The sequence below is a fragment of the Pongo pygmaeus genome, chromosome 11, assembly GCF_028885625.2.
Source record: "Pongo pygmaeus isolate AG05252 chromosome 11, NHGRI_mPonPyg2-v2.0_pri, whole genome shotgun sequence".
Lineage (NCBI taxonomy): Eukaryota > Metazoa > Chordata > Mammalia > Primates > Hominidae > Pongo > Pongo pygmaeus.
Genome location: NC_072384.2, coordinates 42,875,249 through 42,901,683, shown reverse-complemented (window position 1 = coordinate 42,901,683; position 26,435 = coordinate 42,875,249). Strand labels below are relative to the sequence as shown.

The following is a 26,435-nucleotide window of genomic DNA, read 5'->3' as shown; positions in this document are numbered from 1 at the left end:
TGTGCTGTAGTATCTCTTTCTCCCAAGAATGAACTACATATTTTTCTTAGATGTTCTTTGTGTTTAGGATTCTAGGCTGGTCATAATGGGGACAAAAGTCTGAGCCAAAAGGCTAACCCTTCCCCAGCAGAGTCTTCCTAAACCACTCCTAGCATGCAGATGGTATGCCAAGTTGGTTAGCGCAGACTCTCTCTAGCAGATCTCTGATCGATATCCATGGTCCTGGTCAGCAAATGAAACTGAAGTGCAACATACACGTTCATGGCAGCTTCTCAGACAGTTGCATCTGGGAGGCCAGAAAGAATCCACATACAGGGCCAGGCACAGTGGCTCACGCCTATAATCCCAGCATTTTGGGAGGCTGAGGTGAGCGGATCACTTGAAGTCAAGAGTTTGAGACCAGCCTGGCCAACATGGTGAAACCCCATCTCTACTAAAAATGCAAAAATTAGCCAGGCATAGTGGTGGATCCCTATAGTCCCAGCTATCCAGGAGACTGAGGCAGGAGAATTGCTTGAACCTGGGAGATGGAGGTTGCAGTGAGCCGAGATCGTGCCATTGCACTCCAGCCTGGGCAACAAGAGTGAAACTCCATCTCATAACAGAACAACAACAACAAAAAACAATCTACACACAGAAGCTTCCTCTAGGCTTTGGGTGGTTCATGCTGTACTGATGATAAGAACAGATGGCTTTGGCTTATCACAGGGAAGTGCTTTCCACTAAGACTTGATCCCAAAGTCTTTTTTTTTTTTTTTTTTTTTTTGAGAGGGAGTTTTACTCTTGACACCCAGGCTGGAGTGCAATGGTGCGATCTTGGCTCACTGCAACCTCTGCCTCCCGGGTTCAAGTGATTCTTCTGCCTCAGCCTCCCAAGTAACAGGGATTATAGGCACCTGCCACCACACTCAGCTAATTTTCATATTTTTAGTGGAGATGGGGTTTCATCATGTTGGCTAGGCTGGTCTTGAACTCCTGACCTCAGGTGATCCACTCGCCTCAGCCTCCCAAAATGCTGAGATTACTGGTGTGAGCCACCGCACCCAGCCAAACCCAAAGTCTTTTACTACCATTCCTAGAATTCCTCAGATCCCATGTCTTGTGTCCCCAAACATTCTCCAATGGACTGTTTACTCTCTACCTTCTGTCCTGGATGAAGTAAGGCTGTGGCGCCAACTTTACCCACTATTCACCTCCTGCCTGGTCAATACCTTCGAGGTCACAGCTCCCCGGAAAAAGCTTCTGCTTCCCATCCTGTTCTTCATGCTGTAGTAGAGACACCTAGGCAGAGACCTCTCCTGTGGAAAAGTCTAGTCAGCTGCTACACTGTGTAGTCACATTTGGAATATTTATATTCCTATACTGCATAGCCACCTTTGGAATACTTTCTCCATATCACTGTGGCATCTCAAGTTGAACTTAACCTCACATGCAGATCTGGTTGTCTCTCTTCATGTGTTTAGTAGTATATTTCTAACCAATGTTATTTTTCTTCAAAATTATTCACTCGTACTACAAATACACAATCTTTCTGACTAAAAAGGCATGCATGCAAGTGTGTACATGAATATAGGAAACGGATGCTAGAGAACTGGAGGTATCTGACATCATTTGGAATTCTGTTTTTAATGAAGTGAGGGTCTAACCTCGCTTTTCTAAAATGTTTATGATATCTTCTTCAACTGGTAATTATGTGAACAGATTAATAACTAAAACAGGTTCTCACTTCCTCTTTCGATATTATTTCTTAAAAGGCATTGAGTGAGGTCCTGTCAAATTCTTTATATAATATCAAATGGTCTCCTATGCTAATTACTTTTTTAAGATGCAAACATTGTAACATTGTAAAGACTTCAATGCATTTAAAATGTGAAGTCACAAAAGATGTAAACATCGTATTTCACTGTCCAGGGAATGAATGAATGTATGAGGTGGTACAAATTATGAGGGAGTCCAAGGGAGCAATGGCTTTTCTGAAATTTAGAGTATTTGGATCTCACCATATTAAGATATCCTCAAGATATCATTTTTATACCATCGGCTTATTTCTCAGCCTCTTGTTACGTGAAAGACTCCTTCACTGTGAGGTTAACCGAGGCCAGGCCTCTTCCAGCTCCATCTTTTCTTTCCTCCTATGAATCCGAGTTCCAAGTTCAAAGGGACATGTTAGGAGTGTTATATTCAAGTTAATGACCCTCACATATGTTTTACTTGGATGACATCTCTTCTAAAATCTCCCTCCTGTCTCATATGGATAGATTTTAAAAAATCATTACAAAATTGGAGCTGAACAACCGTTGAAAGAGAATGAAATTTCTCTCTTTTGCTCTACATATCTAAAGGAATTATATCTTGTGAAAATGTCAACCTTTGTAGCAGTTTCTTAGATGGCTATCTGCATAAGCTGTCTATCACAACAAAAGCATGATTCGACGGCTGTATGCTTCATGAAGACAACTTGAGTCAGGCAATTTTAAGATGTGGTCCAGGTATATACATTATAATTTTGGGCAAAATTTGAGCAGTAAATATATAACACATCTTCTTGTAAACATTGACTAGGATATTTGTGGTTTATTTTGTTTTAAAGTCAGAGCATCCTTCATAATTTGATTTTCTTACATCTGAACATACATATCACTATTCACTAATGTTACTGTCAAATATATCTAAATCTCTTATTCCACAAATTGTAATTAACATAAGGTGAATATTTGCTACATATGTGGGGACATACTAGCTAGGCACAATGATTCAATTTTTTAAAAGTGAATATGTGAAATGAGTACATACTATATGGCCTTATATTTTGTCAACAAATCCTGCCTTAATGCATTACCGTAGATTGATGCTTTTAATCAGTTAGCTATATAAAGTTCTTCTAATATTTCCTGATGGAATATCAAAGGTAAAATACTAAGAGACATTTGAAAACAGAAAGGAGCTAGGTCACAATATTGTATAATGAGGACACCTAACTCTTAGAAAGATATTAAGTTGAAAAAGTGCTGTATTATAAACAGATATTTCTTTTTTATAAATTTCTTTACATTTCCCTTAATTATTCTCTTTGCTGTGCTTTTTCCTTAAGCTACTATTAAATGGTGAAAGTAAGTTTTCATAAAGCCTGTTTTATATAAGTATTGCTGATTTAAGGAGGAGGAGAAAAGTTTTTTTATTTCTCTTTTGTATTCTTTTTCTCCATGCGACAAGAAAGTATTCAGAACATCTTTTTAAACAATGAAAATAATAACAATTGTTCCTAGGAGAATAAGAAAGCAAAGGAGAGGCTTTGTTTGACTTCTCTGTGATAAGGCACTTTGGAGCTTTGGTTTTTATGAGTTGAAGAAAGAGATGTACACAACACTCTAACCCTTCTATTACGACAGTTTATACTTCCTACACAGCTTACTTAACTTAAATGTCTGGGAAATAGACGCAATTACCACCGTATGGAATGCTACTTAACTTTAAATGTTCCCTGTAGAATAGAAACCCACTTCATCAAAATTTATCTCAGTTTCTCAGGAATTATTTCTCCTCTAGGCTCCTGAATATTCCTGAGCACTTTTAAAATTTAACTCAAGGTTGCTTAGAAATAACTACAATAGAGAAAGAAAGAAAAAATTCCCACACTACTGAAGTCTGTTCACAAGTGTTTCTATGAAAGAGCTGTGTCCTATGCCCATGTACACTTTAATCATTCACTCTTTCAGCTGTTATCAATTTAAAACCAATGAAACTCCCACACTGAGTCCATTTGAGCAGTCAATTTTAATATCTCGAGGCATCTGTAGTTATTCTGAATTGGCTGCAAAAGCAGAACTAACAAGTTAAGCTCTAACCATAAGTCGACATCAGGCTGGTAAACCATACATCAAACACAGACAGTTAGTCAATACTCCAGTACGAAAAACCAACTAGCATTTTTAAGAAGAGCAATATATTCATAATATGTTTGGCAGTCTGGTTTGCATTTCTTCCTTGATGGCCGTGCATTTAACTTTTTAGTCAACAGGGTGGTTCTCAAGCTGGCAAAAAAGCAAATTTGAGGGAAAACTGGTCAGTCTTCTGATCTGTGGGTAATATTTTTTAATGAGAATAAAAGGGATGGAGGAATGAGCCTTTTGTGAATAAGAATCTAGAAAGTGTCTTAAATGGCTGCCTTTTATAAGAAAACTCTTTCCACCATATGTTCTGGATCTTTGAGCACAGTCCCTACTTCAAATATTATGGCATTGTCAGGCCATGTGTCTCAATTTTGTGTTTGGAAAATACGGTTGCTAGAAATACCTCTTTCCCTCCCAGGAATGTCTCTGTGACAGGGTTGTTGCCTCCCATTGAGAGAATAAGACAATGAAGAAGGAGTATTCAAACAAGATCAAGGCAGTCATCACTTCAATCAAATCATTTCCAAATTTTGGGGGGTGGGAGCTCTGGGTGAGGGGGAGTGAATGGTGTTTATGACATATAGCTGCCTATTCCCAGAACTCTTTTATGTACTTTTATTTTATCTTCAAAAAGAAAAGACATATTAAAGGGAAATATCTAAGGAAGAGCAATGCTACATAAAGTTTATGTTTTCAGATCTGTTGCCCCAGAAAATGCTTTGATAAAACACACTTACAGCAATATAGTCAATTTCAAAGAAAAGCTGGGAGATATACCTCTCCCTATTGCAATTTCACTAATACTGACAGACCACCAATTATGAGTATCCAAATTCTGATATGGCCTCTTGCCTCCCTCCCACAGAGAAGAATAGAAAATACAGGAATAGCACTTTTACAACATGGAGTTATTTTTCCTGATGACTCAGTTTTACAGAGGCCCAGTTAATTTTCGTTATCACTAATCAGGTGGGGTAACAAGTCCAAAGGGAGATGCTTTTAATATTGGACAAAATTTGGGCCCCTGAAATAAAATAATGCAAGTTTTTTTTTTGAATCTTAGAAATTTATGAAATGTTGTTGATTTATAATCGACATGAATTTGGAGAAAAAAGATTTGTAGGCCAAACTGTCAGTGATGCTAAAGGAAATAAAAGAGCACTCTCTTCATCTTAGGATATGTCAGAATGAATTGTGGATATTAATATTTCCTTTGCTCGTAGCAGTCTAACACATCTGCTGAATGGGGTCCCTAATGAGGATATCTGAGTTGTGAGAGCTCTGACATGTACTATCTTTAGAGACACACTCAACATACACACCATGTGAACTCTTAAATCCCATTCATATCATAAGTGAGGAAGGAGTGAGACCTCCTTCCTTGAGTACCGTGGAAAATTCAACTTGTCTCACTATATAAGAAGCATTCATTCATACATTTGCTCAAATAATCAATCTCCCCGTCAGAATGAAATTCTGCTTTCTTCTCCCTCAATTATCCACATCTCGCCACACAATGAAATCACCATCTAGTACTTAGTGTGAGCAGTAGAATTATACCAACGACAGAGGCGAAAGCAGCATCCGGCACTGGCTTTGGATATTGTTCGTAGGTCTATGGAGGCCCTGAAAAGCTAACAAGAACTAAGCTGAAGAATCTTCCACTGCTTGTGAAGCTGGCTTTAGGAGTCAGGAGGGAACTATGCGGTATGAGAACACCTGCTGGAGAACAGCAGGGTATCAATAATAAATGCTAACCTTTAAAAAGGGGATTCTTTTGAACACTGACAAGGGCCCTGCATCTTTTTCTTCTCATCAGGCGGTTTCACAGAGGAAAGATTTAGGATGTGATTAGAGGACTGAAACAGTCATGGGCCGTCTCTCCAGAGGGCAGCAGACTTCTAACACAAGGAGGAAATACCACCTTAGCCTGACTTTTGGTTGTCTCCAACTAGTTGAGGATACGCTTTCGAGAGCACATCAACTTTGGTGCAATGTTGGGGGTGGAAGGGGAGGTTTTGTATCTGTTTTACAATTTAGACACACATACAAGATTTGAGTTAGAGCACGGAGTATGCTTAAAACATGGCAGAGTCATAAGATGAAACAAAGCCTGCCTCCACTTGTTACTGCTTCCTTTTTGGTGTGTATGATCTATTTCTTCCTATTTTATGGAAACTTGTCAGTCCTCAAACTGGAAGGCTCAAATACAATATTTCAAACTGGCACCAGTTTCATGTAACCCTACAGGGCATGCCAGAATTCTGGGCAATCTTTTAAGGATACATAGTCCACAGAATGAATAAAACCAGCATCTACTGCCAGGGCAAAATTTAGTATGGGTTTTAGGGGTCATTGACTAAAAACAAAATGCCAGTATGCTGGCTTTGAATCAACTGGGTTTTATTCATTTTACATTCCCAGCATTAAGCATAGCTATTACTAGGCATTGGATCAGTTTCATGGCTAAAGCCTGGTATTATCTGGCATTTCTTTTACTTGAGAAAAGGGAAACATCTTGAGGACTTGACTTAATGTGAAAGAAATGTAATTTAAAGGAAGAAAAAGGAGAATGATTATCATTGTTGTTTGCTAACACATAAAGTATAGTGAGTTACATACCAGAAGTTTACATTTCGTAGGTTAAAAAAATCAAGTGTATGTAAGCCACCATCTCAAATATTACATTCTCACTAACATCTGTATAAAAAGATCTGTCCCTGTAAGAAAATAAATTCTTGAACCACAGGGAAACCAATTTATCATTCTGGCTCATTCTCTTTTCCCCTTACCTAATTTGCTCCCATTTCTGAACCTCATTTTCTCTAGTTTGCTCCAAAGCTATTCTGCTTTTAATATCTCACAAGACCTGGAGTGTTTCCTGTGTGCATAACAGGCTTTTAAAATACATGGGCTTAACCTGCTACCCAGGTGCACCCTTTTCTCAACATTTCTCCATCTCTCATGGTGTCCTGTATCTTATTATTGAACAAAAGCTAACTATGTGGTACTGTATTACCAACACATTTGCTCCCAAGAGCCTTTAAATAACAGAAACTGCCTGGGAACTATAAATGCAAAGGAACCAGGAAGCTTGTAGGCCAAGATAAAGAAGCCTAAGGTTGGCTATTAATTTTGGCTAATATTAAATCATGACACAGCTCACACGTAGAGATCACAGTTCAATTTTGAACCATAAAGAAGTTTTTTTAAAAAAGAAGATTTACAAGATATTTTTAAGCACATTAGTGCATACTGTGGAAGTTGTGAGAGTATTTCAGACCCAACCAATGATGGACCCATGCCCTAGTACATAAATTCAAATATAATTATTCTTAGACTAACACTGATAAAGTGGCAAAGTTGGAGCATGTCTCTACCTGAAGCTATATTACAGTGTTGATCATATATATTTTGCTTAAATTAACAGTGTAACAATTATGTTACTCTGTCATATGTCAGTTCTAACAAATTATTTAAAAAGCACTTTTCTCTTAACTCAATGATTTTGCTATTCATAAACATGACTGTTAAGTCTAGGGCTGATAGCTTGTATTTGCAATTTGAATGGCAAATCTTTTTTTGTTTCTCAACATAATTGACATATTTTTAAAAGAACTATAATTTTTCAAAGACATTATTTTCTTTTATGGCAGACACCTTAAACAAACAGTTATGTCTGTGTGGGTAATTACTTAAATGTTCCAGCAGTTGCATGACATTATATAAGTGAGTGCAGTTAGCACAGAAAAATGAGCTTATGCCCATTTATGTATAAAGAGCATAATGATTAAAATTACCAAAAAGAGAAAGATAAGCCAAGCCCAAGTTATCAGTGTACATTTCTTGAAGTAAGTGAATTACTGCTGCCTTTCCTAGATGCTTGCCTCGAATGATTTCTCGAGCTTTAAACAAATACTTAACAGAATGGTTTCCTAGGGCCATCTTGGTCATAATTTACTCTGTGCACTTAAAGAAAGAAGAGGAAAAGGGAGAAAAGAAAGAAAGATAAAAATAAGAAAGGCAAGATGAAATGAAGGAAAGAAGAGAGGAAGAAACAAAAAAGAAAGGGAGAAAACAGTTGTGGGATGGCCAAGGTAAGCTGAGCACCATTTTCCCATATATCACTTTATTTAAACTTTCAACATAAATTTCATAAAGAAGAAAGCCAATAACCAGATATTAAGTTAATAGCTGGTAAATCAAAGAATCCGGCTTCAAGCCTGGCTTGGTCAAATTTCAAAGCTGCTATAATTTCAAATAATCTGAGATATTTTCCCCTCATTTTTCTTAATTGTAAAATGGAGCTGAAAAATTGACTATCAGCAATAAGATTGATTCAGTTTATCAAGAGAATATAAAGCATTCTGTATCCTTTGAAAACATATGATATTTGAGGTATGGGATTAGTGTGGGATGCACCAGCAGACCACCCTAAGGCAAAACCATATCATTGGCCAGGTCTACCCATGTATTCAGAGCTCTAGTCATTCTCTGCAGAGACTCATTCTTTAATAAGAGTGGACAACCATTGCCCATCAGACATTTGGGCAAAGTCACCAATTTGATAGAAATAGAAAGAATCAAATAAAGGAAAGAAAAGGACCATAGATGAAATTGATCATTTAAAGACCAGAAGAGAACAATTTAAAATAAAAAATAAAAACAAAACTCCAAAACAACAACAAATTCTAATCTATGTCCTCAGATAGCTTTTAAAACATATCTACTTTTCCTATTTATTCAATTACCAAATATTTATTGAGCTCTATGTGCCATCCTCACTATTGTATAGGAGTAGAGTGGTCAACACAGTTTTTGTTTTCATGGTATGTGAGAAATGAGATGTGCAAAAAAAGAAGAATGGGAAACAAATCTAGAAAATTGAAAACATGATTGCTAAAGTTAAAATAATGTAAATATTGGGGAACAAAACTGAGAATTCTTTCAAAATTTGAGAAAAGATAACACTGAATGAAACCATCAATTCAGATGATCTAATGATCACATAAAAAAGATCTCAGAAAAGGAAACAGAGAAAACAGGTGGGAGGAATGTATCAATGTAATAACAAAAATATGAAAAATCCAGCACTGAAGAACCATAATTCTTAAAATTAAGGGCCAAGCAGAATAAAATTTAAAAATCCTGTCCACTACATACATTATCTTGATTCCAGAATCTCAAAATAAAGACCAAAACCCCCCAATGATTTTGAGAGAGAGAAATTCAAAGTAACAATGGCATAAGCAAAACAATTTTAAGAGGGGAATCTGCAACTCAGTGTTGGACAGGCAATGGAATTTTATACCCAACTAAGCTACTGATCGAGTGTGTGGGCATACTGAAGGTATTGTTTAGACCGTTGAGGACTCATGCTTTCCAAATGGGTTCACGGAAACTGTTAAAGAGTAATAGAAGGGAAGGCACGGGATCCTGAAGGCAGTGGATCCAACACAGAGGAGCAGTGGAAGGAAATCACAGGGCAATCAGCTGGAGAGCAACCAGTGCAAATTGGAGAAAGAGGCTGAAAGGACTTTAGAAGAAGATATTCAGGGGAAAAAAGCAAGGAGTGGCGGACTAGAATACACAGACAGTTTGAGAGAATGAAAGCACATAATGACACAAAGGCCCAGAATGCAAGAAAAAAATGAAACTCTGGGTAGGGGAAGAAATCTGTGCAGGAAATTCAAAATGGAAAAATGAATCAAACTAAAAGCGTGATTATAAGCAAATGATAGAGCATAAGGTTTGAAAGCAAGAACAGTATAACTGGAGTGGCCCATAATTCACAGCATGCCACCCATGGATATGTTCATCCAATCTGGCATATAACTTGGCCAAAGATTTGATAGTATTTACATGACTAAAATAAAGCTGATTATTGTTTTTTTTCACCATTTAGTCCAAAATATGGAAAAACCATGGAGGTAACGTGAAACAGCATAAAACTGTTAATATATCCCTCAAATGTAAAAGATAGGAGAGTTTTTCTACAATAATCAGGGGCCTTACCCTTTGAGAGTCACAGGAGTTATGATATTATAAGTACAGGAAAGGAAGTCTATGTGGTGCTACAGTAAACAACCTTATGTAAGCATAATAGTATGAATGTTGATTGATTGATTAATTGATTTTTCTTTTTTTTTTTTTTTTTTTGAGACAGAGTCTCGCTCTGTTGCCCAGGCTGGAGTGCAGTGGCGCAATCTCGGCTCACTGCAAGCTCCGCCTCAGGAGTTCACGCCATTCTCGTGCTTCAGCCTCCCGAGTAGCTGGGAATACAGGTGCCTGCCACCACGCCTGGCTAATTTTTTTTGTATTTTTTAGTAGAGACGGGGTTTCACTATGTTAGCCAGGGTGGTCTTGATCTCCTGACCTTGTGATCCACCCGCCTATGCCTCCCAAAGTGCTGGGATTACAGGCGTGAGCCACCACGCCCGGACGATTGATTTTTAAGAAAGGGAGTCTCACTCTGTCACCCAGGCTGGAGTGCAGTGATGTGATCATAGCTCACGGCAGCCTTGACCTATTGGGCTCAAGCAATCCCTCCATCTCAGTCTCCTGTGTAGTTGGGACTGTACACATGCATCACCACGCCTGGCTAACTTTTTTCACTTTTTGTAGAGAGACAGGGTCTCGTTATCTTACCTAGGCTTATCTTGAACCCTGACCTCAGGCAGTCCTCTTCCTTTGGCCTCCCAAAATGTTTGGACTACAGGCGTGAGCCACCCATGCTCAGCCATTTTTTTTTAACTTTTAAAATTTACCCATAAATAAGCCATACTTATAAAAACAAGTAAAATAAAATAAGTTTGTACGACATAGAAGTAGAAGAGAAGACTTGGCAGAGGAGATGAGAGGAGAAGGTGGCTGTAAATTGTTCATCTTACCAATGGAGGCCTAGCGCTCAATTTTCTAGGGTTAACGAAACATAAGTAGAGATGTAGGCATCTTGCAAGTTGTGGAGAAAGCTAATGGAGACTGTGGGATGAGCTGTATTTGACCGTAAGTATCTGGCGAGGAGAATAACCAAGTAGGGCCAGGCGCGGTGGCTCACGCCTATAATCCTAGCACTTTGGGAGGCCAAAACGGGTGGATTGCCTTAGCTCAGGAGTTTGAGACCAGGCTGGGCAACATGGTGAAACCCCATCTCTACTAAAATACAAAAAATTAGCCTGGTGTGGCGGTGTGCACCTGTAGTCCCAGCTACTCAGGAAGCTGAGGCAGGAGAATTGCTTGAACCTGGGAGGCAGGGGTTGCAGTGAGCTGAGATCATGCCACAGCACTCCAGCCTGGGTGACAGAGTGAGAATCCATCTCCAAAAAAATAAAAATAAAAATAAAATAAAATAAAATAAAAACAAAAAACTAAGATAAGGCTTGGTGTAGTTGAGTAAAATTCACACCTAATGCAGCAGAAACCTAAAGTACTGTCTAAGACTGATAAAGTAAGATATTACAACACTGAAGATAAGAAGGACATTGACAAAAAAGCAAACCAACTTTCACCCGAAATAACAGGGATGTAGGTATGGACCCAATCACCAGAACTATAAATAGAAACTGTTCAAAGTGGTACCTCTTACGGAGCAAAACTAAGATGAGGCTGGAAAGCCCTTCTCCTTATCATAAATCCCTGAGGTGTGCTATTTATCCTTCAAGCAGGTTTTATAATATACTGATTCAAAAATAAGTAGTATGATACTAATTTCAGTTTCTACTAGTGCCATCCAGTATGGTTTTGTCCTTATTAGGATGAATGAAACTACTTTCTAAACACTAAACATTTCTAAATCCTCTCTGATGCTGTTATTTTGACATAAGGGCATACTAATTGCTCCTAAAAAGCCAAACAATTGTTATCTTCTCTAAAAACTGTATTACCTAAACTTGGATGTCAGTACTGTTATTTGAAAGATTACATAAGGCAGTCTGGCTAAAACTAAAGAGCTGTTACTTCAGTTCCAAAAGCAGGCCAAGGAGATTTATAAACACTCCTACCACCCAAAAATGGACGCTTTTGCCTATAATTTATATGTTAAATGGATTCAAGTTTTGTTCCCAATAAGATGCTCAATGTTAATAAACTCATATATTTAAAAAGGGCTCACCATTCCTTGGCAAACTTGAATGCCCTTGGAGAACTTTTCCAAAGCTACCACTGCAATGGTACAATGTTTGCTACACCCACCTGAGCTATTAAGATTTCTTTTCATTGAGCAATCATTCAGAATTTTTTTCTGGCCCACTTTATCTGATATCATAATATGTACTTCTCTTTAGTCATATTAAAGAAATTAGAAAATATGGGCCAGGTGCGGTTGCTCATGCCTGTAATTCCAGCACTTTGGGAGGCCAAGGCAGGCAGATCATTTGAGGCCAGGAGTTCAAGACCAGCCTGGCTAACATGGCAAAACCCCATCTCTACCAAAAAACAAACAAACAAAAAAACAGTGGGGCATGGTGGTGCACGCCTGTAATCCCAGCTACTCAGGAGCTGAAGCATGAGAATCACTAGAACCTGGGACGCAGAGGTTGCAGTGAGCCAAGATCATGCCACTACACTCTAGCCTGGGCAACAGAGTGAGACTCTGTCTCAAAAAAAAATAAATGAATAAATAAATAAATAAGAAAATACAGCACCATCAAGTGACTGTTTCCAAGTCTAGGTTCTAGCTAATGAAACCACATATAAAACAGGTTTTGAAGAAAGGGCTTGTGATTAAGTTTAGATTGTGTGATAGTGGGGTAATTCTCTTTTCACATTAAGTGCTTTGTGGACGTGACTCTGATGGGCGTTACAGGGTCAATAAAATATTAGCCCTTCCTGCCCCCATGGTGGTGCTCAATAAAGGCTGGTTGAATTCAAAGCCCAGCCTCCTCAACCTACTGGTGAATTACATGAAAGAATAAACACTTTGAAAATTGACATGGCCGGCCGGGCGTGGTGGCTCATGCCTGTAATCCCGTCCCTTTGGGAGGCCGAGGCGGGTGGATCACGAGGTCAGGAGATTGAGACCATCCTGGCTAACACGGTGAAACCCCATCTCTACGAAAAATACAAAATATTAGCCGGGCGTGGTGGCGGGCACCTGTAGTCCCAGCTACTCAGGAGGCTGAGACAGGAGAATGGTGTGAACCCGGGAGGCGGAGCTTGCAATGAGCCGAGATCGCGCCACTGCACTCCAGCCTGGGCGACAGAGAGAGACTCCGTCACAAAACAAAAACAAAAACAACAAAAAAAAGAAAATTGACATGTCCCTGCAGAATCCCTCCCAGGTTTCAGGAAGCACAATTGTAAGGCCCAAACTGCCAAGCACAGCTTTCCTGAATCTTGGTAATGGAGGCCTTTTGTGCAGATATGAAAGATTAGACAGTTTATAAAGTATGATATAGATTATCTGGCCAAATGAGCTGCAGAACAATTCTAAAGCCATTATTCCTCTTTCTAAATAATTCTTCCCTTTGAAAGAGTTAAGTCATTTTGCTTGGAAAAACTAACCATTTAACCATTAATCATTAATTGTATGTAATTTTTCTTAACTGATTAAAAATACTGATTTTATTGTTTTTCTAAGTCTTTGCTTTAAGTGTAAGAAAAAAATGGATTAAAGTACTAAGTTTGACTAGCCAGGTATTTTTAAAAATTGGTTTAATGCCTTTTACCGAGTTGGGGAAAAAAAAAACAACAAAAAACGCGTAGTAAAAGCCTTAAAAAAAGTTCATAGCTAAAACTGAAACAAGCCCAAGAAGTGACTATATTTGCATAACTTGATCTGTACTTGGAAAAAAATTCTACTGAAGACAACAATGGAAGCTTATCAAATCAGAATTTTACATAGATTTTCCATAGCCCTACTAATGAATACTGACTCATTGGTCAGTTATGGTGAAAATTTAATGGAGCTCTAAGATAAGAAATGCATGAATCAGAGTGTGTTTAGCGGTTCCATTGCTTCAGTATGAAAACTGCATTAGGCATCCAGCTTTCCTAATGCTTTCTGAGACCAATTCTAGAGCACTGTAGTAATTAATTCTTCAGCATTTCATGTGGAGCCAGACCCTGCCACTGAATTAAAACCCCTTTTATTTTGTCCCAGTCATGAAAAACTCGGACGTTATATAAAATTAGGATTATTGGCTGCTCAGCTGGTTTTATATTTTTCAAGATGGCAGTTAACCTGCAACTGAATCTTTTCTAAGAAAATGATCATCTATAGGGTGAATTCTAAGGCAGAACTGAAGGTACTAGTAATACTACTTAGTGAAGTTGAATCTGTAGAGGGTCAATTACTGTCTACAACTCATTAAAGTATTATGCATCTGAGAGTAAAAGTCTGAGGCAAGTCTGATTTAAAGCAGGGTCCTAGTTTACCCTTAAATCCTAAGAATTTTCTATTCTGTTAGTAATGTGTATGCTTTTGCTTCATGAAATTTCACCTTCTACAATTGGTTCAAAGTGCTAGCTAATTTTTCAGATCTGTTCACCTGTTTCAAAATGGACTGAAACTGATAGATCGAACAGTTATTATAAATTATTTAAATGCTAATCTTTTTAAGTAACGCTGAAATTAGGATCTGCTTTGCCCTCTTCATGAGAAATGATTGCTTATTAAATCACCTCTCAATTTCTATAAAGTTTAGCCTTTCAGCTTTCTTCTGAGGGTTAGGAGTTTCTTTTCGCCCAATTTCAAATTCTTTCTTACATTTAATTTTCAAAAGGTACACGTAACGTAAGCTAGAAAATCTGAAAAATACAGAGAATAATAAACTTCATGCATGGTTTCTTGTTTTTAAAAAGAATCAATTTAGTCTGTATATTCTGTAAGATAATTTCCAGTTATAGAAATATACTAATCAGTGGTTCTATCTATTCATCCTTTCATTTGACACACTAACAGTGATAACAACAATGAATAATAATATTAATAAGCAGAGGGCATTCATAGAATATTTACTTTTGTTCCAGAAACTCTGTTGAATGTTTTACATAGGCTATGTCATTTATTCCTCTCAATGATGTATATAAGTATCCCCATTTAACAAATGAGAAAGCTGAGGCATAGAGAAGATCATAACTTGATCAATGTCAAAATGAGTGACTGGTGATCTAATTAGTCTAATGCCAGAGACCATGATTGGTGGTCATCATCTATTCTTACAATCATCTATTCTGCCTTCTACATATATTTGTAAAACTACCTAGTTACTTCAGTTTGGATTGAGTTTTTAGACTGCCAGCTCTCAATATCCATACATTTTCATGACACTAGTTTGTCTTAGACTTTCTTCCTAGCACTTACTTCAGACTATGACTAGGATGATCAGATAACTTTTTATCCAAATCAGGACATTTCTGATGGTGAAAAGGGCTGGGTTTGTAAGTGTGCTGGTTCATACTTACTAAAACCCAGCTGTGAAGTGGAACCACCCAGGCTCAGGAGGACATGGTATCATTCTAACAGGTCACTAGGATATCCTTTCTCTGTTCCTAGTGCAGAACACAGATCCTCTGTGGGCAAAACTAGGTATATTGTTCAATGGCCCCATGATACCTCCTTTATTTTCTCAGGATCTGTTTTCTGGACAATTATTTTTCTTTTGTCTGTTACAGAGTAGAAAATTTAATAAGCAACCTAAGAAGAATAAAATATTCTAATATTCCTCTAGAGCTGATTAGCTATGAACACAGAGGCACATTCATTTATCACAGTTATAGTACAAGTATAAAATGACCTGTACCTTTAATAAGTCCTTTTTCTTGCAGAGTTTTCAGGGAAGGTCTTCGGGTAATAAACTTCTTTAATCTGCTTTTAACTCGATTTTTGTCGCTTGTATCGGAAGCACTGTGATGCAGTCTGAACACTGAAGATTTAAAAAAATCAGAGGCTTTCAGTAAATTTCTCCTTTATGATTATTACTTTATGCAAATCTGAATAGAAAACACTAGTTATGTAACAACTACCTGAATTAATAGCTCAGGCTCTTCTGTCTAGAACAAAGTAAAATTTGCCCACATGAAAGTGTTAGTCCTGTTGTTGCAGCATGAATGTACGAGAATGGGATTAGTTCCATATATTCACAATTTATTTTCACTTTCATTTCCTTATATTTGACATAACCTTTACATGGATAATTCCATGTATTTATGCACAAAATTATGGTCAAAGAAAAATTCATCTAAACTACAGGAGACAACTCTTTAGCATTGCTGATTTCAATTAAATGTGATTATATACCATCCCTAGCTAATGCAGACATTTCTGGAGGTCCTGCTTGCTTGAATAATTTTGTCAATCTTCTTTTCTATATTAACCTGAAGTGATTTATTTTTCTGAAGCAGATATTTCTTACTCTCCTTATTGATGTATAATTACTACCAGTTCTATGTGAAATTCAGAAACATAATTTGCCTCAAACTTTTTCCACGTCTTCATTAGTCCCCTCTCCTCAGCTTCCTATTCTCAAATTTATCTTCAAAGTCAGGTGCATGTAAAATTCATTCCTGAACAAATATTTGCTGAATGTCTACTAATCAGGCTCCATGCTAAAGGCTGTGAATTTGGGGATGAATATAATACTTAAGGTCTGGGTTTTCATTAAGCATAGTCTAAACACATCCAAGATGTCTTCTTCCTCCTCCTCTTCTTATTTTTAGACAGAGTCTTGCTCTGTCACCCAGGCTGGAGTGTAGTGGTGTGATCATAGCTCACTGCAGCCTCATCAACCTCTCAGGCTCATATGATCCTCCCACCCCAGCCTCCCAAGTAGCTGGGACTACTGGCTACACCTGACTAAAGTTGTTTTTTTTTTTGGTAGAAATGGGATCTCACTTCATTGCTCAGGCTGGTCTCGAACTCCTGGGCTCAAGTGATCTGCTCACCTCATCCTCCCAGAGTGCCAGGATTACAGGTGTGAGCCACTGTGCCTGGTCCAAGTTGTCTTCTTATTAATTACAGATAGTAATTTGTTGTGTCTGTAGATAAGATATATATCTTAACGGAATGCTCCACTGCCTTCATTCAATTGTTGACATAATGAGAGGGTTTGGGATACTTTATTAGGTATTCTTTTTAATAAATAAAGATATGCTTTTGAAAATCTACCTGGTCCAAGGAGTGAGAAACCTCCCTATAACTGGCAAAGTAAGGGAATTTTTGCATCCTCCTTTCCCTGCCTTTGACTACAAAGCAGGCTTAAACTTGAATTAGCAAAATGGGAAATTAAGGTGAAGTTCAAGACTGAGAATGACAGAAAAAGAAAAATATCCTGCTCATCTCCTAGCTGGGAGAAGGGTGGAATTTTATTTTTCAATTAAAGTTTGGATTATCACATAGGACTAGGTCCTGTAAATTACTAAATTGAGACAATTCTTGCCACTTGAAAATCTGTAATACTTTATATTACTTTAAACTATTGCTTCCCAAATTTTGTACTATTGACATATTAGGGTAGACAATTCTTTGTTGTAGAGGCCTCTCCTCTGTGTAGGATATGGAACAGCATCTGTGGTGTCTACCCACCATATGCCAGCAGCACGCCCTCCTTAATTATGACAATAAAAAAAAAATGTCTCCAGACATTGCCATAGGTCCATGAGGGTGGAGGTTGGGGTACAGAATTACTTCCTGTTGATGATCATTGCCTTAAGCTGATTGGAAAAATTATAAGGCCATCTGAAGTTCTCATTTATCGGTGGAAGGTCTATCTATACATCGAGAAAATGTAAACGAACTCTGAAAAGAAAAATAAATGTCTATATATCTATAGCACATGTATGTATGTATATATACACAATCTCATACGTATCTACCATCTATCTATGTATTTGTCATGAGCTATCTATTTTTTAAATGAATTTAAATAAAAGTACAATGACTATCATGTGAGAAAGGTGGACAGCTTCTCAGCTATTGGGCTCTTAAGAATGGACACAAGGAGGACAACACCACACACCAGGGCCTTTCAGGGGGTGGGGGCAAGGGGAGGGAGAGCATTAGGACAAATACCTAATGCATGTGGGGCTTGAAACCTAGATGACGGGTTGATAGTTGCAGCAAACCACCATGGCACATGTATACCATGTGCCATGTAACAAACCTGTACACTCCGCACATTTATCCCGGAAATTAAAATTTTTTAAAAAAATTAAAGTAAACTTTAAAAAATGGGTACTATAGGTCTGAGAGTTAACAGATGTCCTCAGCTCTCAGGGTAATTTAGGCAGGACCAAGACAGCCTGAGTCCTTGTAGCAGTTGTACTGTATATTGTTTGGCTATGAGCAGTTTCCACCAGTGTATTATACAAGTATGATTGTCTCTGTGGATCTCAATAGTTTGAAAAGCACTGCTTTAGACTTGTGCTATCCAATGTACTAACCACTAGTCACTTGGGGCTATTGAACACTTGACATGCAGTTTGAGCCATATGTTGAAATGATAATTTTTGGATATTTTCTGCTAAATGAAATATCTTATTATTTGTTCCTTTTTACTTTTTAATATGTGGCTACCAGAAGATTTTACATTATACATATGTTTCATGTTGGACAGTGCTGGAAGATAATAAAAAATAAACACAAATTGACCACTTACTATATACATGGCAGTGCTGGGTTTAATTGTTGTGGATAAAATGTATATGGCCTGTGTAATTATTTATTTTATTTTTATTTATTTATTTATTTATTTTTGAGACAATCATTACCCTGTCACCTAGGCTGGGTTGCAATGGCACAATCTCAGCTCAGTGCAACCTCCACTTCCCAGATTGAAGTGATTCTCATGCTTCAGCCTCTCGAGTAGCTGGGATTACAGGCATGCACCACTAAGCCTGGCAATTTTTTTTTTTTTTTTTTTTTGAGATGGAGTCTCGCTCTGTTGCCCAGGCTGGAGTGCAGTAGCGCGATCTCGGCTCACTGCAACCTTTGCCTCCCGGGTTCAAGCAATTCTCATGCCTCAGCCTCCTGAGTAGCTGGGAGTACAGGTGAACACCACCATGCCCAGCTAATTTTTGTATTTTTAGTAGAGATGGGGTTTTACTATGTTGGCCAGGCTGGTCTCGAACTTCTGACCTCAAGTGATCCACCCCCACCCCCAGCCTCCCAAAGTGCTGGGATTACAGGCGTGAGCTACCACGCCCGGCCTAATTTTTGTATTTTTAATAGAGGTGGGGTTTCACCATGTTGGCCAGGATGGTCTTGAACTCCTGGCCTCAAGTGATCCTCCTGCCTCATCCTCCCAAAGTGCTGGAATTACAGGTGTGAGCCACCATGGCCGCCTGACTGGCCTGTGTAATTATAATGCAGCACAGTAAGGAGTCAAATGGAAATGTAAAAGATTAAAGGATCTAAGAGGAGGGATTGACCTCAGGTCATTTTGGAGAAATATCAAGTGCCCTGAGAACCCAAGCAAACAAAAATTGCTTTTACAAGACCTTGAATATCAGCCATTAACAAATTCAAAATTGTATAGTTGGAAGAGTCATTCTGAGCATCTTAACAAAGTCTGTTTATGTGCTATCTTATCAACTTTCCTTCTAGGTCCAGTCATTGCAGTGACCACCAGTCATGTATGATCTGCTTCAACTGAGAGCTGTAGTCAAAGTCCCATAGGTCTGGATTCTAGCGTTGGAGACTAAAGAAACACTTAACATCCTTCAGAATAACTCTGCCTCGGGGCAATTTTGGTTTCAAGTTCATCTTTGGAATAACACAGAATAATCAATCTGAGTTTTCACAGGTTATGAAAGTAATATTTTCTATTTCTGGTCTCACCTCAAAAACCTTGCCATTTCCCATGATAGAATGCCAAGAAATGCAGGGCCAAGCAAGGTATTTTTTTTCCTTCCATTTGGAACTAGTAAAAATGATGCCATTAGAAAGTACTTTGCAAATTAAAATATACACACATGACGTATAAATGCTAGATTATGAAAATAATTACGCTGTGAGTTATATCTTTTTGAAACTCCCCTAGGTATTCTGGTGATAGTACTCTTAATTAGAGAGATATGTATGTATATTATATTGTCTTCAATACCACCATCTGGCTCCACATGTGAGAAATGCATGTAAGGTGCATTGGTTTTTCAAAGAAAATGAAAATATGGTTTTAAATGCTTTATCTTGTTTCCTTCTCATACATACTGAGAAACTAGCAGAGTCTTGGACACAATTAGACAGTTTTTAACGTAGCCAAACTCTCCAAAGTTGCCTCTAATGATGACTTTCCTGGAGACAGACTAGAACGTCAACTTCCATTTCCTGATACCATAAATAATTGTCCTCAGATGACAAGTCAAATTACAAGGCCTGTGCCATCATTCATTCCACTCATTTTGTTCTAAGAAGAGTTATGTAGAAGTTGAAGTCAATAGATGACTATAATATATAGCATACTTTTTATTAACCAAATAACTTGAAAGCACTATAAATACAAAATAAAAACGTTAAGAAGTGCATGGATATAAAGCAAGGTCCATCACTGGGACCCTGTAAACAGCAGTAAAAGTCTTGAATATTGTAGTTTACAAATCTGATTTTAACAGCCAAACTTATAAAACAGTTTACGCTTTTCTGTTGTCAAGGGAGAAAAACTTGCCAAATTGTTCATTTTAAGTAAATACAACATAACCAATTAAGGAAAGCAAAATTTAAACACATGCCTATGATGATCGGGACATAGTTTGCTTCTGATTTCACTACTGATTTGAACAGAACACTGTTCCTTCCATTTTCCCACAGCACCCAAGTGACCCCACACATACTTTTAGAAACTTGTAATCACACAGTGCAAATAAAAGGACACTTTACTGGAAAATACACAGTGTGGTACAATAATCCATCATTTATGAAAAATAGAATTCAGCCTTTTCTTTTCCCTCAGAGATTCAACTACTTTTTGAGGGTGAAGCTTCCTGCAGTTTAAAGATTTATGTTAAGCCAACGAATCGTTTTTTTTTCCATTCCCACTTTGAGTTTTTATTTGAAAATAAATAGAGCCAAAAGAGATATGGGTTTAAACTCTAAAACATTTAATCTGATTTGCATAAGAGACTAGAGCAATCACTCTTAATCCTAGGTATTTTTACCTCCATAAACATTAACCTTAACCTGAAATGTACTAGCTTTCCAGGCATTCTAGAATTTACTTATATTTCCTTTATGTTTTCCTCTGCTTTTTCCACTGGAGATCTTTTCTGTCAAGCCTGAACCAATAGAATGTTTTTCAAAGACTGAGAATTTTCAATAACAATAGGCAATTTAAATCTCAACACACAGGCCAAAGGCATTAGGTTTAAATACCATTCTTAACCAGTTGAGAGGCTTAATTGGTGCTAAAACTGCTCTCACCAGAGGGGAGTTAGAATTCTGGGCTTTCTAAGATGTTAGGATAGTGGGCTTTCTAAGATGATCTTCAGTTAATAGTATTACATATGAGAATAGGCATTAGCCCAACACAAGTTTTATACCTGACACAGCTATTATGGTATTAAAAATCACCTCTAGAGCTACGAATGCTTACTTTAATGGGTGCCCTTAGTATACTTATTTTCTCACTTTAGTAACAGGAAGGGGAAACAACGCCCTTTGGATGGACGATGAACATCTACTCCCATTTAGGGTATGGGAACCACAAAAGAAAACCCCCAAATCTTCCAGAATTCAACGGTTTGGATAATATGATCCAAAATTGTGCATCTGCCAGAACATCTCTTTCTGGGGACCTTATTTTGAAATACCTTCTTTTCCTGCCAAACTGCTGTTCTCGCGGTATTCCCATGTTACGATTACATGTTGTTATTATTTTTTTTTGAAATTTGGAAATGCTGGGACAGCCAACATTTCAGAAATGTTGCTAAAGGAAAGTGGAGTCATTATCCTTCAGAAAAGCTATTACACACAGCTTTCTATGCTACTTGTTCTCACTTTATTGGTGAGGTTTGACATTGAGATCAACATCAGTGTAGGTAGATAGTTTTGTTAGCAGCTAAGAGCTCTAAGCATTTCAATTCAATTCCAAAAGGACATCAAGGGCAAAGCTGGCAACAGTAGCTTTAGTGCCATCATCTTACCACACTGCAGTATTCAGAGCAGGAAATCAAAGAAAAAAAATGACAAAATAAGGTTATGTCAGGCTCTTAATCCCCAGAGTTTCCAAAACTCTTCTCACACCATCATAGGGATTACATAACAAAGTACTGAATTATCTCCACTCACATTTTCCAACACAAACTTTTTGTATTGGAATTACGCTGCTTAACTACTTTCCAAATTACATAAATAAGAGCACCTTATCCCAAATTGATTGAAAAAAAGAAATCAAGTTTATTACATTTCTTTCCAGCCTCCTGTTGATTCCTTTCCAGGGCATTCATGCTTGTGCTAATTCATGGGGCTGTAATAAATACTACTTTGCCTTCCCCAGCGTGTGGTTTTAGAGCTCCCAGAACTTTGCACATAACTCCCTATGTCAGAGTGGGCAGAAAGGGTAAGTTTGGGCTTAATGTACTGTTGGTCATTTAATATCTCTTTTTTTCACTTGCTCAGTGTAAATAGAAGTCATAATTTCAAACCCCAACTTGCAGCCTGAAAAACTAAGTTATTGAAACTTTAAGTGACTTGCTCAAAACACAAATCATGATTAAATCTGGAAATAATTGAAAGAGGGAACGCTGGGCATTTTAACTGCAGTGCTCAGTTTTAACCACTTAATTCCCACTTAGACATTGTGGAAATACAAAATAGACAATTAGATTCGTAACAGAAGGGTGTGTACACATCATCCATTCCATGATTAATATTCATGCTATCTACCCATTTAAGGAGCAGTGATAATTCATACAATGAAAATGTTTACTTTTAAACTGCATTATCAACTTTAAATAGTTAAATCTAACCACATTTTTGTATTTTTGATATCAATCAACAGCTGGCATCTACTATCAATTCAGCCATAGGAAAATTTCATGGCTACTTTTCTCAGGAATGTATGTATCCATGTCTTCTACTTCTAATGCATTTGTCTATGATGTAAATTCTTCACTGTCTTTTCATGTATAGACTTAGTATTTTTATTTTGCTCATAATACATCTTAGGTATATCTACATTGATAACGTATTTCTATAGTGTAAGGCAGGGTGTTTTGTTTAAACTCTTTTTGTTATAGCAGTTAGCATAGCTTTGGGTTTCATAGTGAGTAATTTTAATGGTAGTAATGATGATTGATGATAACTTCAATCCCATACTGCAAATATTAAGTATACCATCACAATGTTTAATTTCCCTTCCACTATAGATTTATCTGGTTTCTTTTTATAAGCCAGAGTTTAAAGACTTTTTTTTTTTTTTTTTGCATCACAGGTTATGAAAATACTACATTTTCAGAAAAACAATAAAAGAGAGGGAAAATATACCTAAACAGCAAAACCTATCTTGTATGTAGAGAAACACAATGACATTTTTTTTTCCTGAAACAGAATGAGATACAGTGTAAAATATAAAGATTCAGATCATTTAGACATTCTTCTATTGACTATATATCTTAACTTGGCTTCTTATGACTTGATATAGTGTCAGTAAAACTTTGTCACTTGAGAGCTGTTCAAAACTTTGATAAATTTGCTAATAAAGTAAGTGGTTATTGAGCTAAGGCAGTAGCTGATTTTGAAAGCTGAATTACTAAGAAAAAAAGAAGAAAATAACATAGGGCATCAATCCACACAAAGGGCACTGTGAAGCAGAAATATATTTTCCATGAGGAAAGATTGTATATTAAATACAGGAATGGGTTCTCTTCTAGTGATAGAAAACAGGCCACAGCCAAATCAAATGAGAAGAGCCTTAAATATAAATGTGAACGTCAGTCCATAAAAGAGAAAAAAACCCCAAAAAACAAAAGAGTTGTAGGCGTGGTAATTCCACCACAGAGGTAATAGCCTCTGCCTTCTAGGAAATTAACACTTAGATTTCTGCAAAAAAGTACATCAAGTTGGAGAATAAAATACATGCATATATAAGAGTATAAGAGTATTGGATATTTTAGTACTGATGTACGGACTCAGATTCTGAACCATCATTAGCAGTATTTCAGTTGGGTGGCATTTAAATACTCTCTCCATGTATACATACATAGTGAGAGCTACAACTGTATATCATATGTACGTATTTGTTTGCACATTTGTGAAAATGCCTGTAAAGATACATTCTCAGCAGGTAAAGAGGGGAGTAACATATAGTAACTTTGAGGCTTCTTCTTTAAATCTCTAAATTCCTGGACTGTGTGTGTTACAGTGTATCCTTAGTAAAGAATATGCTATAATGTATCCTTAATTTTCCAAACAAAATTTTCAGCCAGGACAGAAAAACATATATGACACGTGCAGGTAGTTTGAGAAATGTCTTAAAGCCAAATAATCAATAGTTAAGAAGTGGGAAAATGTTTCTTAGATTATAAGTTATACATAATTCTTCTAAAATAGTCTTAATTTCCACTTTTGCTAGACAATCGGATTATTCTAATGTCGTATTTATAATAATGACTAATATTTTGAAGTTATTTGCTATATAATAAGGAATTTACTAAGCACATTGATCTCATTTAATCCTTATCAATATGGTAGGTTCCATTATCATCCATTTCACGGATTAGAAATCTGAGGTTCAGAGAAGTTAAGCCATGTAGCAAATCAGTGGCAGAACCGCAACTCAGGTGGTGTCTGATTTCCTGCCCTAGGGCCCTGCCTGTTCATCTGTGTGGCAATGCTGTCACCGCGTCTAAGGACATAGAGAGATGGTAATGTCCCCCACCCCCTTGCCTCACCATACTCAAGTACTTGCAACCTAAGGTCTTAAATCATCTGCTTTACATGAACTGATTACTGAAACTATCCATGTGGTATGTATCATTGTACGGCTGAGAGAGAAAAAGAGTCATCTTAGGTGAGATGAGTGAATCATGGGACAACAGTGGAGCTGGTGGCTGAATACTCTCTGGATTGCCAATGAGAACAGTTGAAGAATACATCTGGGTACGACAGAACTGTAACCGCCATGGACATGAATTGAGTTCTGCTGTAAGGAAACATACTGGGCAGAAGACAAATCACTCACCATGCCCCAGATTGCTCTATGCAGCAAGACAACAATGAACACAGAAGGAGAGATGTAGGTGGGAAATGGGGGTTCCTTTCAGGCAAAAATGGCTAGCAACCTAGCTGTGTCTTTCAATTTTACCCCTGCCCTCACACAATCTTTTTCAGACACACACTTAGCCCACAACAGTGTAAGTGAACACATTTACTTCTGCAAACTCCTTAGTTCTTCTTTCAGCCAAACTGGGAAATCCCGTTCTTCTCTATACCCAACCCCAGAGCTCAGAGGCTTGTTTTGTTCCTGGTTGCTTCACAGGAACTGAGTGTAAGAGTTCAGGATCAGGACTTGGGGAAAAGCAGATAAGAACCATTGATATGCTTCCTTCCAATTGCTAATGCCATTTCTTTCTTTTTTATTTCTTTCTTTTTCTTTCTTTCTTTTCAAGTGTGTTCCTTTCTCTCCTACCCATTCTTTCTCTTTCGAATAATATAGGCTTTGGATTTTGAATTCCAACTCTGTCACTTAACATTGTATCTTATTCAAGCTATGTCAGTTTTTTGTGCCTCTATTATATCATCCGTTATATGGGGATAATAATATCCATGCCAAGCATTTTTGTATATGTTAAATGTTCTGATATAGGAAAAACATCCAGCTCAATGTCTAATGTATAATACACATGTAGTTAACAGAAACAATTATTATTAATCTTAATAGATTCATATTAATGATTATGATTAATAATTAAAATATGGTAGGCATCCTGCATCATCATCACCACTGTAATAATCATTAAGTTTACAGAACAGGTGTATAAAAAGGACCCTTCTCAGCCTCCAGCCCAGTGTCTCTCACTTTTTCAACATTTACTGGGCATTCACTATGCATCTGTTATTATTAGATTAGACCCTTAGCTGCTGTATATATGTGTGTGTGTGTGTGAGTGTGTGTGTGCGTGTGAGAGTGTGTGTGTGTGTGTGAGTGTGTGTCTGCGAGCATGTGTGTGTGTGTAAATGATTTGGCTCTCATTAAAAAAAATGCTTGTAGACTTTCCCAAGAGTTACCTGTGATTAATTTCTGCCAGGTAGAGTGTATTTCAAGACTTTGAACATGTGTTAAAATCATTGGGTTTTGAAGAACTATCCATTAACGACTTTCTGAACTGTGACAATGGATATTGACAGGGCTTGTCAGACTAAACCACTATTGATTGGCTCACATCATGTGTATAGCAAAACCAATTTCTTTCAAGTGCTTCTTCCTAACTGAAATACATTATTGCAGCCTTCCTCTCTGTTTATTATAACACCCAAGCTCATCGCATGTAACACATCCAGCAAAAAGGTTTCACAATGAAGCAGCAAACAGCAACACAGAAAGAAGTGAAGGTACTTAGCGATCCAAATACTCTTGTACTGTAAGTTGCTATGTGTTTGCAAAATACTGATTC

General features: G+C 37.4%; 1 protein-coding gene across 2 annotated transcripts in view; it reads right to left on the bottom strand.

The window, feature by feature from the left end:
• ARHGAP15 (Rho GTPase activating protein 15) overlaps positions 1-26,435 on the bottom strand; it is a 644,804-nt gene that overhangs the window by 260,501 nt on the left and 357,868 nt on the right. For both annotated transcript variants that reach the window (XM_054477359.1, XM_054477360.1), the window contains exon 9: positions 15,632-15,754. In XM_054477359.1, coding sequence (XP_054333334.1) covers positions 15,632-15,754 — 123 coding nt within the window. The remainder of the gene's footprint in view (positions 1-15,631; positions 15,755-26,435) is intronic.